The 16,033-nt window shown below is 44.9% G+C and overlaps 1 protein-coding gene across 1 annotated transcript in view; it reads right to left on the bottom strand.

Moving 5' to 3' along the window:
* Positions 1–6,755: 6,755 nt before the first annotated feature.
* PDK1 (pyruvate dehydrogenase kinase 1) overlaps positions 6,756–16,033 on the bottom strand; it is a 64,134-nt gene continuing 54,856 nt past the window's right edge. The window contains 2 exon segments of the mRNA XM_068245484.1: positions 6,756–7,457; positions 13,347–13,460. Coding sequence (XP_068101585.1) covers positions 7,317–7,457; positions 13,347–13,460 — 255 coding nt within the window. The 3' untranslated portion in view covers positions 6,756–7,316.

Below are 16,033 nucleotides of genomic sequence, written 5' to 3'. Positions count from 1 at the left end.
ATAGGGGGACAAGTTTATATACCAAGATGGAGGTAGACGCAACTATTTACAGCTATTTTCAACTTTAACACTTGCCGTTCAATGAGGAAAGGCAGAGTAAGGGCTGGCTCACACTACAAGCGCTTCTCTAAGCACTAGCTTTTTGAAAAGGTCTTAATAATTTAATACTATATGTGTGTATGTTCTCACTTTAGGAAGCGCTGAAAGTGGACCTGAACCCTTGCACAGGACAGAAAAAAAACAGAGAAATGCACCCTGGCTGTATTTAGAGAGCTTAGCCCAGTGGTCCTCAAACTAAGGCCCGTGGACCAAATGCAGCCCCCTGAGGCTTTTTCCCCCGGCCCTAAACTCACAAAATGTATTACTTATAGATGCGGCCCGCTGCATTTTTAAATATCAGTGGTCTGTATATAGGATAGCAGTCCTGGTACATCTATCCACAGGGAAGCCAGCGAGCAGTCATTCACTGGCTTCCAACCCAATTCCGCATCAGGTGACACTACTGTCCATTCGGACGACAGGTTGTCCCCTGAGCACGCTTCACTGTCTAGCGCCTAGGTTCTCAACGTGTGGTACCCCCAGGGGGTACTTCTGATGGTTCCAGGGGGTACTCGGGCTTGATGTACTTGACCAAGAATAACAAATTTAGAGTTTTAGAAAATGATAAAGCTTATTTTAAAAACACCAAATTAGTGTTTTAAGTAATTAAAAGCAATAGTAAATGCTTGGAAATTGTTCAGAACCAATTATCATATACTACAAATAAATATATATTTATCAAGGGGTACTTGTGATAATGTTTACTATGCTAGGGGGTACTTGGTGAGTACAGGGTTTTAAAAGGGGTACATGCCAATAAAATGTTGAGAAACACTGGTCTAGCGCAAAGAGGATTTTTACTATCTGCACATGCTGTACTGGGGGCGTAATATTTGCACATGTTGTGTTGGGGGCATAATATCTGCTTTGGTTAAATGGGACACAAAAGGGCTGCACGTTAAAACAGGTAATACACTACCGGGTTTCAATGTAATGTTTTCTGCCTTGTGTTGTATACTCTGGCCACCCATTAGTTTGAAGTATGTTGATCTGGCCCTTGACTGAAAAAGTTTAAGGACCCCTGGCTTAGTCTGCCTAATCCCCTGCCCCCGCCGACCTTCATTTGTGTCTAGTCACAAGTTGTAATTTGATCCTTCCCTGTGTCACATGACTGCCTATGGCAGATAAGCCCATTTGAAAGCACAGGCTGTAAACAATATGTCTGCTTCCATGAATCAGGAAGAAAGGAGAAACTGCAAATGTATTTTAGGATTTGTATCACCTTAATAAATACATGTTTTTGGTTTAAAGGTTATTACGCTGTTGTGTATCTTTTAGAGCAGAGAGGAGTTCTGAGTTTAGGTCCGCTTGAAGCATTTTACAGAGTTCTTCTCTTCATGGGAAGCACAACAGTGCTAAACAAATATCTCCCTTTGGGTGTAGTTAATTGTGTGTGAGAAAGTGAAAAACAACGATTAAGAAACTCTGTTATGCTCCACTTTGTGTAGAAACCAATTTTTACATTTAAAATGAACAAAAAAAAAGGCACAGAAATAATACCCAGAACCAAATCCAATAGGCCACGCTACACTTTCTAACTAAACTCAGACTGAAGCGTCACACGATTACATTCTACTCGAAACACACAGCACAGTCACTTCAGCCATTCACCTAACATGGAGAAGGATTCCCCCAATCTGAGTATAATCATTTATATACACTCAGCTTTTCAGAGACAGCATTCAGGTCCAGCAGCCTATAGTTCCTCCAGCAATCCTATCTGCCCACAGCAGACTATAGGTCCTCCAGCAATCCTATCTGCCCACAGCAGCCTATAGGTCCTCCAGCAATCCTGTCTGCCCACAGCAGCCTATAGTTCCTCCAGCAATCCTATCTGCCCACAGCAGACTATAGGTCCTCCAGCAATCCTATCTGCCCACAGCAGCCTATAGGTCCTCCAGCAATCCTGTCTGCCCACAGCAGCCTATAGGTCCTCCAGCAATCCTATCTGCCCACACAGCCTATAAGTCCTCCAGCAATCCTATCTGCCCACAGCAGCCTATAGGTCCTCCAGCAATCCTATCTGCCCACAGCAGCCTATTGGTCCTCCAGCAATCCTATCTGCCCACAACTCTACAATCAACTACAAGGGTCTTATTGTTACGTTTTTCACCTGTTTTCTGTGCGTTTTTGTTCCGCACATGCGTTCTTCTTGCATTTTGTGTGCATTTGCAAACTGCCTATATAAATTGCATATGCGTTTTGTATGCTTTTTTTTAATGCAAATCACTAGGAAGTCAACAGGAAGCGGAATAAAATCATCCGCTAAAATCATCCGCTTCCTGTTGACTTCATCAAACTTGTTGTTTTTTAACAAACGCATAAAAAACACACTAACACGCAATACCTCTGCATCACCATTAACTTTCATTATGTGCATTTTAGATGCGTTTTGAAAAAATATGCAGTAAGACCAGTGTTTTTAAAAACGCACATTGCAGAACGCAAACAGATGCGTTTTTCCATGAGGTCCATTGCCTTGCATTATGCGCATGTTTGCTGCATTTTCTGCAACGCTAGTGTTTCTGCCTAGTGTGTTCCTACCCTTAAAGAAAAACACCTCTTTGTTACAGCTGATACAAATCCTGCAATAAATCTGCAGTGTACCTACTTCCTGCTTTCATAGAAGCAGACATATCGTTAACATCCTGTGCTTTCAAATGAGCTAATCTGCCATGGCAGTCAGCTGACACAGTGGAAAGATCAAATTACAACTTGTGATTAGTCACAGATGAGGGGCAATTAGACAGGCTAAACTCTCTAAATACATACAGGGTGCATTTCTAGGTTTTCCTTCTGTCCTCCTGTGCAAGAGTTCAGGCCCACTTTAAAGTGGACCAAAACTCTAGCACAGAAGACAAGGAAAACACATATTTTTGTGTTTAGAGAGATTATCCTGTCTAATTTCCCCTTATCTGCAAGTAGTGAGCAAGTGTAAATCAGGGTTGTCAGCTCTGTGTGAACTGTGCCAAGCTGTGCCGTTCTCTTAGCGAATATGTAAACATGGGAGGTTAACCCTTTCTGTGCTCGCAGGAAACCAGGAAGTAAATGCTGCAGGGTTTTTTTTGTAAGATTTTTGTAAGATGCAACGAAGAAATGTTCTTCTTTAAAAGTTATGGCGTTGCTTATCTTTTAGAGCAGAGAGGAAGTTCTGAGCTTAGGTCCACTTTAATTAATCTGATAACACAAGCTCTGTCACAGCACCCAGATGAGGAGATCACACAGCTAACCCCCAATACACAACACTGATACTGTATCTATCTACCGGGCTGCACTGGGGAGCCAAGGCCACATCTCAATTTCAGAAAAAAATATATCCACTATTATTGAGGTGAGGATGTTCACTCACCCCAGGAAACGTCAACAATCTAAAATAGTTTGAAAACATTAAAAAATTATATTAAATAAAACCATTATCCTAAAAAACAGAAAACAAATGAACAAATCTTTCCTTTTTCAGCTGCACCTCTAGAATAGCCCGGTTTTCACATTCCAATGCTCAAAAGCTGCTGTGACGTTTAAACCAATATAATTGATGGAATCTAAGCACAGCCAATCAGCTCTCTTTTCTGTGCCACGCCTCCCATTGCGGCAAGGCTTTTCTGTGGCAGCCCCTCCCACAGATGACAAGCCAAAAGCAAGCCCGACACCTGCTTTCAAGTACTTTGTCCACTAATTCAGGTTATTTCTGGAAACATTTGCAGGAACATTCTGAAGCGTGTGAAAAATAAATCATTGTACAGATAAGCTGTCTTATTAGATCAGTCCATATGCCTCCATTTACAAGCAGCTATTATATTCCACAAGTGTGGTCATTGATCATTTTGCAGGGAGAAAAATAAATTGTAGCGAAATGGTCTGTGTCTCTAGCCTGACTCCTCAGTGCAGACAGACAAATAGAATATCAGCACTGGCTCCTCACTGCAGACAGAAATATAATATCTGCACTGACCTGGGGCCTCAACACACCACCTAGATGCTGTGCCACAATACTGCACGCTACAAAAACCACCAGGTATGTAATACATATGGCACAGAATAGATAAGTATCAGTGCAGCAATGGGCGCTGTAAGAAGGCACGGCAAGCCATCAGTGAGAACCAATGCGAAAGCCGAGCTGAAAAGTGGTTTGTTTACGCTACATACTTGTAGAGAGAAGCGACAATCTGCTTCGAGAAACTGATTTAATCTGCACACAATCAGTTCTATAGGCTGCCAGTATATAGGAGGAGGAGATGGGCATGCCAATCTAAGAGGGGCCCATACACTTACACTATTTTCCGCCGATATACAGCAGATTCGATCACTGTGATCGAACCTGCTGTGAAATCGTTGCGGAACCGATGACCGGAAAATCGATTTTCGTCCTAAATCTATCGTTCCCGTCGATCTGTCCACGCGGAAGATTTCGATCGATCGCCAGCGGGTCGGGAGTGCGTCAATTGCGGCGTTCGAATGTCCAACGACCGACACTAGCGGCAATACATTACCTGCTCCACCGGCGCGTGTCCCCGCTGTCCCTTCTCTGCGCTGGGCTCCGGCTGGCTTCACTTCTTCCTGTCCCGACAGGAAGTTTAAACAGTAGAGTGCCCTCTACTGTTTAAACTTCCGACAGAAAGTAAAGTGAAGCTGAAGCCCTGGAGCCCAGAGCGGAGAAGAGACAGCAGAGACCGGGGGACAAGCGCCAGCCAGATCAGGTAATATATGCAGGGGGAGGGGGGGTGCGGTGGCAGCTCCACAGATTGTGAATTGGTTTCATAGTGAAATCGATTCAAAATCTGTTTGCAGTGTAGGCAGCCAATAGATCCCTCTTTGATCAGATTCGATCACAGAGGGATCTATCTGCTGGTCGATCTGGAGGCAATCAACCAGTATATGGCAGCCTTAAAGAAAAGTCAGATTAATATGGAAGGTGCAACGGTTAAGTCCCTTTAGAAAATGCCATTTGTCTGGCTGTACTGCTGATCTTTAGCTTCCATGTTTTTAGAATCATTGACCCAGAATATGTATACAGATCCAATGCGACTATAGCCAGCATGCTGGTTACAGATGTGTGACCCATACACAGCTAAAGCCAAGATAGTATTACTGTATATACTCGAGTAGAAGTCTAGAAATTTAGTTTTTTTTAACTTCATAAAAGTATACGGGTCGACTTATACACGAGTCACTGGCAACACTGAGAAATGTGTGCACTAATAGTGACATTCCTATTTGCAGCAATTTACCCTGTGGCAAGTGACACTTACCTGATAAAGCAAATACCAAGAAAACACATGTCTGAAAGTCCTGGCCACAACAATTAACAAGGAAAAAATTCTGCATAAAAGGGAGTGAATAATTGCAGCACTTGGGGGCCTGGAGGAGGTATTGGCTGCACTTAAAGGACAGGAGGGGTTAATGGCTGTAATACTGTATGCAGTAACCACTTCTGAGCCCCAAGTGCAGCCATTAACTTTGCTGGGTAGACTTATAAGTGAGTCAATAAAAACATTCCAGCTTAAGAGGACTGAATATTGGAGTCGACTTATACACAAGGTAGACTAGTATTCGAGCAAATACGTATTATCACCAGTATTTGTAAAGTGCTGTGGAAGATGCCAATGCAATATAAAGTATGTAGTCTTCTGTCTCTCAGAGGAATTCACAATCTAATCCCCACCATAGTACACTCCTGCATCTAGGACTTCTCACAAGCATCACCTCTCCTTTAGAACTCTCTCTCACAGTCAGTCCATCATTCTCCAAAAATGGAAGCCTTCGAACGCACTCTCAAAACACACCTGTTCAGACATGCCTAAAAAATTGCTGTAGGTAGCATTGGAGGTTCACTGCCTCATCTGCTAACCCATGTCTCCTTCTCTAATGTCTTTGACACAAAAGATTAAGCACACAAGGGCAGGGACCTCCTCCTATTGTTTCTTACTCTGTTGCAATTTATCACACAATGTTTTCAAACCACACAAACAATAGATGTATTTGTATTGCTGAATGTACGATTGCACATATTTTTGTATCGATGCTTCCCAATATGTATAAAAAATAATTCTATCATCATGACAACCAGACGTTTTTAATTAAGACAACTCTGGGCAAATATTTAATGGTTCATGTATGTTCGGCTCTAATCTTGAGCTGCTACATATCAAGTGAACATTAAAATAGTAGTTACAGAGGGAGTGTAACTGGTCTCTGAGGTGATAGGTGTGCACTTGTACAGCCCACAGGATCTAGCCCAGGCATGGGCAAACTTGGCCCTTCAGCTGTTAAAGGGATACTGTGGGGGGGGGGGGGATGAGTTAAACTTACCTGGCGCTTCTAATTGTCCCCCACAGATATCCTGTGCCCGCGCAGCCACTCACCAATGCTCCGGCCCCGCCTCCGGTTCACTTCTGGAATTTCAGACTTTAAAGTCTGAAAACCACTGCGCCTGCGTTGCCATCTCCTCAATCCCACTGATATCACCAGGAGTGTACTGCGCAGACACAGACCATACTGGGCCTGCGCAGGTACGCTCCTGGTGACATCAACGGGATCGAGGACACGGCAACGCAGGCACAGTGGTTTTCAGACTTTAAAGTCTGAAATTCCAGAAGTGAACCGGAGGCGGGGCCGGAGCATTGGTGAGTGGCTGCGCGGGCACGGGATGTGTGTGGGAGACCATTAGAAGCCCCGGGTAAGTTCAACTCATTTTCCCCCGACCCCCCTAGTGTCCCTTTAAGGAACTACAATTCCCACAATGCATTTGCCTTTATGAGTCATGACTGTGGCTGTAAGACTCCGGCAATGCATTGAGGGACTTGTAGTTCCTTAACAGCTGGGAGGGAAAGGGCTAGTGACGCCAGTAGCGGACAAATTATTGATTTCTAATGACATGTACACTTTACAGACCCGAGAAGCATAGGTTCTCAGAGATGGCTTTCATAACCTTCTCTGCCCTCATAAAATAAGGTTATTTTAATCACTTTAATAGTGCAGGAGAGAATATCTGAGTTTACATGAGGCTAAAATCTGTCCAGAGTCTGAGTAATACAGACTTAGAGTCTCCCCCCGATACCTGGTGATGTGATATAGGCAGAAGAAACTATTACTTAAAATGAATCCAATCACAGAGGCACGAGTATAACCAGTGAGAGGAGAAAGAAGCAAACCAGACGCACTTAGCAGGTGAGAAATCCAGAGATGGGAAGGGATTGGCTGAGGATGTGGGCGGGCCTTCAGCTGCTGCGGAATGTGGTCATGTCTTTTGGCTCACTGCTCGGTACACACCAATCATCTGCCTCCTGGATGGTTTTATAATGTTTCCACGCCGACTTGTTATACACAGGTAGCCGCTCTACGGACTCTGAGGATAAAGCCTGGGAGAGGGGAAAGAGGTAAAGAGAAACTGCAGTGACAATAATGTCATAATGAAAATTGATTTATTTATTTATTTTTTTTTACAATATTCATTTATACATGTAGTCAGTGTTTGCCCATTGTAAAATGTTTCCTCACAAGGATTTACATTCTGAAATTTATCACTGGTGGCAAGTCCTGTCAGGTGATCTCCGAGGAATGTCCCTTACAACAGAGTTCCCCAACCCTATCCTTAAAGTCCATCAACAGTGCATGTTTTGCAGAAAACCACAAACATGCACAGGTGAGGTTATTATTGTCTCAACAGAGCTGATTAACTACCTCTGTGGATTTCCACAAAACATTCACTGTTGGTGGGCCTGGAAGACAGGGTTGGGGAACACTGCCTTACAGATTGTAGGTTTTTGGCAGGGTCCTCCCCCTAGTGTATCCTACTTGATCATGCACCCTTATTCCCACATACTGAAAACTGACTGGAAATATTTGGTCTCTTAGCCAGAGTTCCCCAACCCTGTCCTCAAGGCCCACCAACAGTGCATGTTTTGCAGAAAACTACAAACACTCACAGGTGAGATAATTAGTGTCTCAGCAGAGCCAATTAACTGCCTCTCTGGATTTCTACAAAACATGCACTGTTGGTGGGCCCTGAGGACAGTGTTGGGGAACACTGTCTTAGACCATCTCTCTATTTGCATGATCTTGTACCTTGTATGAACCTGGTTCTCCATCACCCTTTCTTATCACTGTCTGTAACCCTATTTATTGGCCAGCACTATGTATTATGTCGGTGCTTTATATACCGTAAATACAACAAAGAATATTTGTTTACCAAGAGATTTCCGAGGCCAGAAGAAATACCTGGGGCTCCCAGAGTGCTCTAGGAGAATTCTGCATAGCCAAATAGCTTAAGCTAAACAACAGAGGGAGGGTGGGATTACCAACCAATAAACAGCAGTATATATAGCTATTGGAAGAGTTTCTGATGCTGAAACTAGGCCCGGTTCACATTGGGGGTCGCCGTCCGGAATCGCCGTGCCGGAGCCGGACCGCATGCGGAACGGACGCACGGCACAGCAATGAAAGTCTATGCGTCAGTTCACATGCGTCCGTTCCGTCCGGACCGGAGCCGGACCGGATCCCGGCGTAAGATCCAACATGCGCTATTTTTTGGTCCGGCTCCTCCGGCAGACGTATCCGGAGCGGAGCCGGACTGTTGCATCCGGCCAATACAAAGCAATGAGAACCGGAGAGCGCACAACACACTGGCCGTAAAAAAACGGACGCTCCACCCCACCTCCCATGCTTCCTCCATGCTACAGCGGCCATCCTGGACGGGGACACATGGGCCCAGCGCCCACAGAGTGGAGCAGCAGCGACCTCACGCTGGAGCTCCCTGGCAGCAACATGTCCGATACGTCTGATAACGAGGAGGTGAGGCCCTACAACGACCCCAGAGCTTCTGCCGACCTCCCAGACCCCAGGTATTATTATACAGCTTGTTATCTCAAACGGATCCGGACCGCAACCGTGTTCATACCGCACGGAAAACGGATGCAAACGAACCGGATCAGTTTTTAAAAAACCGCAAGTGTGAACGGGGCCTTAGATAATTAATGTAAAAAAAGAGTATCCTGAATAATTAACTACATTCTATTATATGTCACTATTAGTGATGCGCTCACGAGTCATAACGAGTAGCTAGCTACTCGAATTCGTGATTCTAATGAGCCATAATTGGTTCAGGTCTGTGGCTGGGATAGAGGGGGTTAATTACCCAACTGCCTATGCGTATCACACAGACTCGCACTCTTCCAATGGGATGCGTTCCACAACTCAGTACCGCGCACTTCCTCCTTCGGCCGGAAAGAGAAAGTGGAAGGAGGAAGTGCGCAGTACTGAGTCATGGAACGCATCCCAGTGGATGCGTGCGAGGCTGTGTAATGCGCATAGAAGCGGTGGCAGCTGGGTAATTAACCCCTCTATCCCAGCCACACACCTGAACCAATTACGGCTCATTAGAATCACGAATTCGAGTTGCTAGCTACTCGTTATGACTCGTGAGCACATCACTAGTCACTACAGGGCCTCTTTAAGAGTGTAGTGCTGCCTGGGACTGCTTTTCAGCAGAGTTTTCCACACTAGGAGGAGGTGTTTGGTTGGAGGAGTGGAGCATACTTTACTAAGTACAAGTTGTGAGTACACAGGGGCTGATTTAAAGAATTCTTTTTAATCTGTGAACCAGAGTTCAGTTTCTTCTCACCTGAGAACATTTCATTTCCTGCCCAGGCAGGAAGTGGATGAATCACTCTAGCTGGGACAGAGATGGCAAGTAAAAAAAAATTAGTTTGATGGAAAAAGTTGTAGAACCTCTCAACATGTGTGCTGACGCCAACCATTTGTGATTCCCAGGAATACCAGGGCTTATATTACAGCAATGGAAGCTTCCAGAGATAGAGTACAGGCCAAAATCTACCATCGTTTAACAAGCTCTCCCTTTCACACTGAGCGAGTTGCAATGAGTTTAACTCACTGCATGTAGTGTGCATTTTAAAAGGGAACTTGAAAGTCCACAGACCTTCATTTCATCATTCACACACACACAAGTGAGGGCCCATTCACACTTGCGTTTGCAAAACGCCTGCGATTACAGCCGGCGTTTTGCAGAAGTGATTTTTCAGCGAAAAAAAAATATCACTGAACACTGCTGCGATTTTTGCGCGATCGTGTTTAGCGCTTCTATAGCACTGAAACGCGATCGCCGGGAAATCGCCTGAAAATAGTGCAGGCGACGAGTTTGCGTTTCGCGATTTGGGGCGATTTGTGGCAATTAGCACAAATCGCGCAAGTAAGAATGGGCCCATAGACTTTTATTACACTAGCGCTTTCAAAAGCGCTAGCGTTTGAGGGTTTTTCCGAAATCGCCGGCAAAACGCTCAAGTGTGAATGGGCCCTGAGTTGCTGCGCAGTGCATGGAAATGCATGCTATGTGAGTTTTAGCACATGGATTATGCAGATAAGCCCAGCTGCATCAGCTGGTTTCCTTTCACTCTACGTCACTTCATAGTGGTTTGACAATGCAGTAACACACATGGAAATGCGTGGAAGTGCACAGCAACTCACAGATCCAGCAACACCCATTCCGGAGTTTGGATTAATGCATTTTAACTCGCTGACTAGTGTGAATGAGCCCTTTACTTGAGAAAGGGTTATAGAAAAAGTTCCAGATTCACAATCCAAGTTGCTGTTACATTCTGGGCTTGTAGTAATAATAATAATAATTCCTTTGTTTGTATAGTGCTTTTCTCCTGTCAGACTCAAAGCACTTGCAAGGCAGCCACTAGAGCGCACTCAGTAGGCAGTAGCAGTGTTAGGGAGTCTTGTCCAAAGAGCTCCTTACTGAATAGGTGCTGGCTTATTGAACAGGAAGAGCAGAGATTTGAACCCAGGTCTCCTACATCAGAGGCAGAGCCCTTAACCATAAGAAGATGTCACAAGACTCCACACTGCCCCCTACACTAAACTCAACTCTGCATTCCAGCCTCTCCATTTTATTAGTAAGGCCACAGTAATAAACAATCAAATGTTGAATAATCCATCTCTAGTCGCCCAGTTTCTTCTCTCATTTTTAGCCCCAGTGTGTTGAAGTTCAAACTCTAGATCTAGGGATTATTTCCTCTAGGAGCCGCGGCCTTTTCCGATCCCCGGATCCTATGTGGGCCGTGGCTCCCGTTCTGCTAAATAGCCAAGGACCACATAGCTAAACCATGTCATGGCTATAGTGATTGGTAGTGATGATTGAACACCTAAATGTTTGGTTAGGTTCGGCTGACGTCATCTAGCCCGCCCGCCCCCTCCCGCCACCAGGGGCCGCCGGTCCTCCCGAGAGCCAGTCTGCCGCCCCGCAGCATGGGGGGGGGGGGGGGAAGGCCGGCTCTCGGGAGAACCGGCGGCCCCTGGTGGCGGGAGGGGGCAGGCGGGCTAGATGACGTCAGCCGAACCTAACCGAACATCTAGGTGTTCGATCATAACTAGTGATTGGCTGCACACTGCATAAATCTGCAGCAAGCCACAAGATAGGCAGAGTTTCCCCGCCCCTCTTGCCTGCGGGGAATATGCTGCAGTTTTGGCCTGGATTCGGTCGTAGTGAAATAGGCCCCATCTAATTAGTCTGCAGATACAAAGTCATCCCTTATGCTTTTTAATTTTCCTTTTTTTTTGGCTTACACCAAATAATAAAGTGTTGCCTCGCACACAGTGACCCACATTCAATAAACCGTTAGGCCAACCTATTTCTCTATATTTATAATGCATTGCATTGCCCTGGGCTGACATTACACAAGTAGTAAGTGAATAGAGCCAGGCAGTCAATTTTTTTTTAGAGAACAGAAATAGCAGCCTCCATGTTTCTTGGTAACTGCCAGGCACTGCTGTTTTTAGGGAATAGTTACATTACAAATATGACTATTTTAGGACTGCCAGCTGCTGAGAAGGATCAGCCAGGAATTATTTTATTATGAAGAGGTGCCCATTTGAAGGCTCCCAAGCACACCAAAATAAAAACAGCCAATCAGTACATGTCCTGCTTACAAGCAGAACACTGAACAATGAGCAGGAGCATAACAGTGTATGAAGCTGGAAAGCCATGCTGCTGTAATCTCTGCACATATAACCAATTAATGCCCTAGGCCTGTACAAATGTGAGCCCTGGCTGGGAGGTCTGCCAAACAAGTGATATGATTCTCATGTAGTGGAAACGAGCCCTTAAAAAGGACACCTAAACTGATATGGTGAATGTCACATTTATTTCCTTTTAAACAATGCAGATTGCCCAGCATGTCCTGCTTATCCTCTGCCTCAAATATTTTTCTTTATCTATAGACCTTGAAAAAGCAAATGTTTCTGACTGACCTTAAAGGATACCCGAACTGACATGTGACATGATTAGATAGACATGTGTATGTACAGTGCCTAGCACACAAATAACTATACTGTGTTCCTTTTTTTCTTTCTCTGCCTGAAAGAGTTAAATATCAGGTATGTAAGTGGCTGACTCAGCCCTGACTCAGACAGGAAGTGACTACAGTGTGACGCTCACCAATAAGAAATTTCCCTTTTTATCTCTTTCTTGCTCTCAGAAGCAATTTTCTGCTAGGAAAGTGTTTTTATAGTTGGAATCAGTGAGGGTCACACTGTAGTCACTTCCTGTCTGAGTCAGCCACTTACATACCTGATAGTTAACTCTTTCAGGCAGAGAAAGAAAAAAAGGAACACCGCATAGTTATTTGTGTGCTAGGCACTGTACATACACAGGTTTATCTTATGTCACATGTCAGCTCGGGTATCCTTTAATCTATCTGTACTTCAGTTGCAAGCTGCATGCTTGTTTCAGGAGAGTGATCCAGATGATACTGCAGCCAGCGAGATCAGCAAGATGCCAGGGAACTGGAATGGTTTATAATGTTAATCGAAATCACATCCCACCAAGTGTAAAAAGACCCTTAACCACTTGTGTGGCAATGAGATTGGCTCACAGCGATCATGGGGTCAGTGGCTCCTGCGGCAGAGCGAGTGGCCTGCAGCGCCAGGAGAGCGACACGACTGGCAGTAGTGGCAGGTCCATATTGAAATCTACGCCCTGGCAGGAATAAGCAACCATAAACAGGGCGTAGATTTCAATTACCACGGGCCAGAAGCAGTTAAGGTTTCCAGGGGCTGCTTAGCTGGCTCTCTGCAGTGTTACAGAAGCCTGCATGTTTCTTCCCTGCAGAGACTGCTGTCAGGTTTGCATGACATTATTAAACCCCAAGCAAGGCGCAAATAGAATAAAACATGTCCTCGTGTTCTGTGATTAAGAAACTGTAGCAACAGATAAACATAAGCCGCCTTACCTTAATATATATTACAGCATCTGTTCCATATCCCTCTAATGAATACAGTTTAAGGTCTCCTTGGAAGTATCGGGCATAGAGTTTTGATATAGGCAAACCGTAGCCAAAACCAGCCTGTTTAGAAGAAGCACTGTCAGGGTAATGCTTTACACACAAACGCATCAAACTTAGGCCACATACACACATCAGATCATAGTCTTTTGAAAATGAAAGATCACAGACCAATTTTACCCCCTTCCATGTAGTATGAGAGCCATACCTTCACAGTCTTTTCTATGGAGCTGAACTCCCCATCAGAAAAAAATCTTTGCAAGATGCTGCACACACAGATGCGGTACAGACACAAAAGTTCAGTATCTGCAAAAGATCTGTTCCTGTCAAAGATCCGTTCCTGCAAATTGCATTCATAGTCTATGAGATCTGCAGATCATCATACACACCTTGTTTAACTGACATTCATCTGCAGATCAGACAATCATCTGCAGATCTGAAAATCCATCCTGGTGGATCTGATCTGCCGATGAATGTCTGTTAAATAAGGTGTGTATGATGATCTGCAGATCTCAGACTATGAATGAATTTTGCAGGAACGGATCTTTGGCAGAAACAGATCTTTTGCAGATACTGATCTTTTGTGTCTGTACAGCATCTGTGTGTGCAACATCTTGCAAAGATTTCTATCTGACGGGGAGTTCAGCTCCATAGAAAAGACTGTGAAGGTATGGCTCTCATACTACATGAAGGGTGGTAAAATTGGTCTGTGATCTTTCATTTTCCAAAGACTATGGTCTGATGTGTGTATGAGCCTTAAGTTACAGGATTGTCAAGGTGGCCCTGTAGCAAAAGGGATGTGCAGGCCGTCATATTTATTTCCTCTTAAAGGGACTCCGAGCAGTGCAGTAACTATGCATACCATTTTGAAGCTCTCTTTCTCCTCTTCCCAATGATATATAAACCGCCACCCTACGCCTTTTAGTTTTCATTATTTTCGCGATTGAAATTGCGGCCGCCATCTTGGATTCCTTATTCAGCACTGTATTATGCAGGACGACACTTTCCCCAGTGTCGGCAGCTCCATTCAGTGCAATGCAATGAAATACATGGAACCCAGGGGGATATAATTACAAACATCATGCTGGTAGGTGTGAGGATATAATGAATTAGATGTGGGTATGCTTAAAGGAGTCATCAGGGAGATTTACATAAAATAAGCGCTACTTACCGGGGGCTTCCTCCAGCCCTAAGCTCCCAGGATGTCCCTCGCCGCAGCTCTGCCCGCAGCGGTTCACCGCAGGTCCGTCCTGGTCCCCGGCAATGACGTCAGAGCGACCTCCAGGTCGCTCTGTACTGCGCCTGCGTGAGCGGCGCTGTCAATCACCGCCACATGGGACAGAGTGGACTGCGCAGGCACAGTAGTTCTGCGCCTGCGCAGCCCGCTCCGGCCCACGTGGCGGTGATTGACAGCGCCGCTCACGCAGACGCAGTACAGGGCGACCTGGAAGTCGCTCTGACGTCATCGCCGAGGACCGGGACGGACCTGCGGTGAACCGCTGCGAGGGACATCCTGGGAGCCTGGGGCTGGAGGAAGCCCCCGGTAAGTAGCGCTTATTTTATGTAAATCTCCCTGATGACTCCTTTAGTTTCAAAGTATTTTATTGAGTAAAAGATCAGATAAAACTTACAGCTTTTTGGTTAGTCCCTTAACAAAGGGCATTCTTTCATACAATCAGTACAACAATTGTCAATAAAAAATAAACAGTAACCGGAAATGCAGGTATTTTCATTAATCATTTGTGGGGTCGACCATAAGATTGGGAGTAGCACCTAAAATGAGAGGGCGCAGGACCGCAGACCAAGGGAGTTCGAGGCTGAGAGCCAAGGCTGCCAAGTTCGAGTGAAGGCCAGAGTTGTATCATTAACCATAGCCAGCAATCTTTCTGATATGAGAATCCTGATGACTCCTTTAAAGGCATACCCACAGGCACTGCTCGGAGTCCCTTTAAACAATGCCAAGGATGAGAAACCACAAAAATGACTTCCTATGCAGCTGCCACTTACAGTAGGCAATATTAATCTGACAGCTCTGAACCCCTTACTGGTTTTGGGCTAGTCATCTCCTCAATGGGGGATTCTCAAGGTTCGCTGCTTTATAGTCTTCATCAGCCTTTGAAGCAGTCGTGTAATGCAATAAATTCATGTATTCTTTACAAAAGTAATCCCTGTAAAGGATCTATACAAATATGCTGGTCACCCTCCACCTGTTAGCACACTGGTATTCTGGTAGTTGGACTGAGCAATTGCTGTTCACTAATTGCTTTTAAAAAACCATGAGAATCCCCATGAGAAGATGGGCTAGTCCAAAACCTGCCAATTCTATCAGCTATCTACTAACTACTGTAAGTGACAGCAACATAGGAGAAGAGTAATTTATGGCTCATTTTACTCTGGGAGAAATATACTTTTTATTTACCGTCTTTCCCTGAAAATAAGACAGTGGCTTATATTATTTTTTGCTCTAAAAGATGTGCTAGGGCTTATTTTCAGGGGATGTCTTATAGTTCTATTAGGAAGGGTCTCTCTGCAGAACATTTCCTGTTCCTTTGTACTGTGATGTTCATTGATTGGAAAGTATGCTACTGTACTGATCAGGCACCTGCCCTGTCTTCCCTGCACAGCTGATAACCTTG

This window comes from Hyperolius riggenbachi, chromosome 7 (genome assembly GCF_040937935.1).
Source record: "Hyperolius riggenbachi isolate aHypRig1 chromosome 7, aHypRig1.pri, whole genome shotgun sequence".
Taxonomy (NCBI): Eukaryota; Metazoa; Chordata; class Amphibia; order Anura; family Hyperoliidae; genus Hyperolius; species Hyperolius riggenbachi.
The sequence above is the reverse complement of the archived record's forward strand: the minus strand, read 5'-3'. Positions and strand labels throughout refer to the sequence as shown.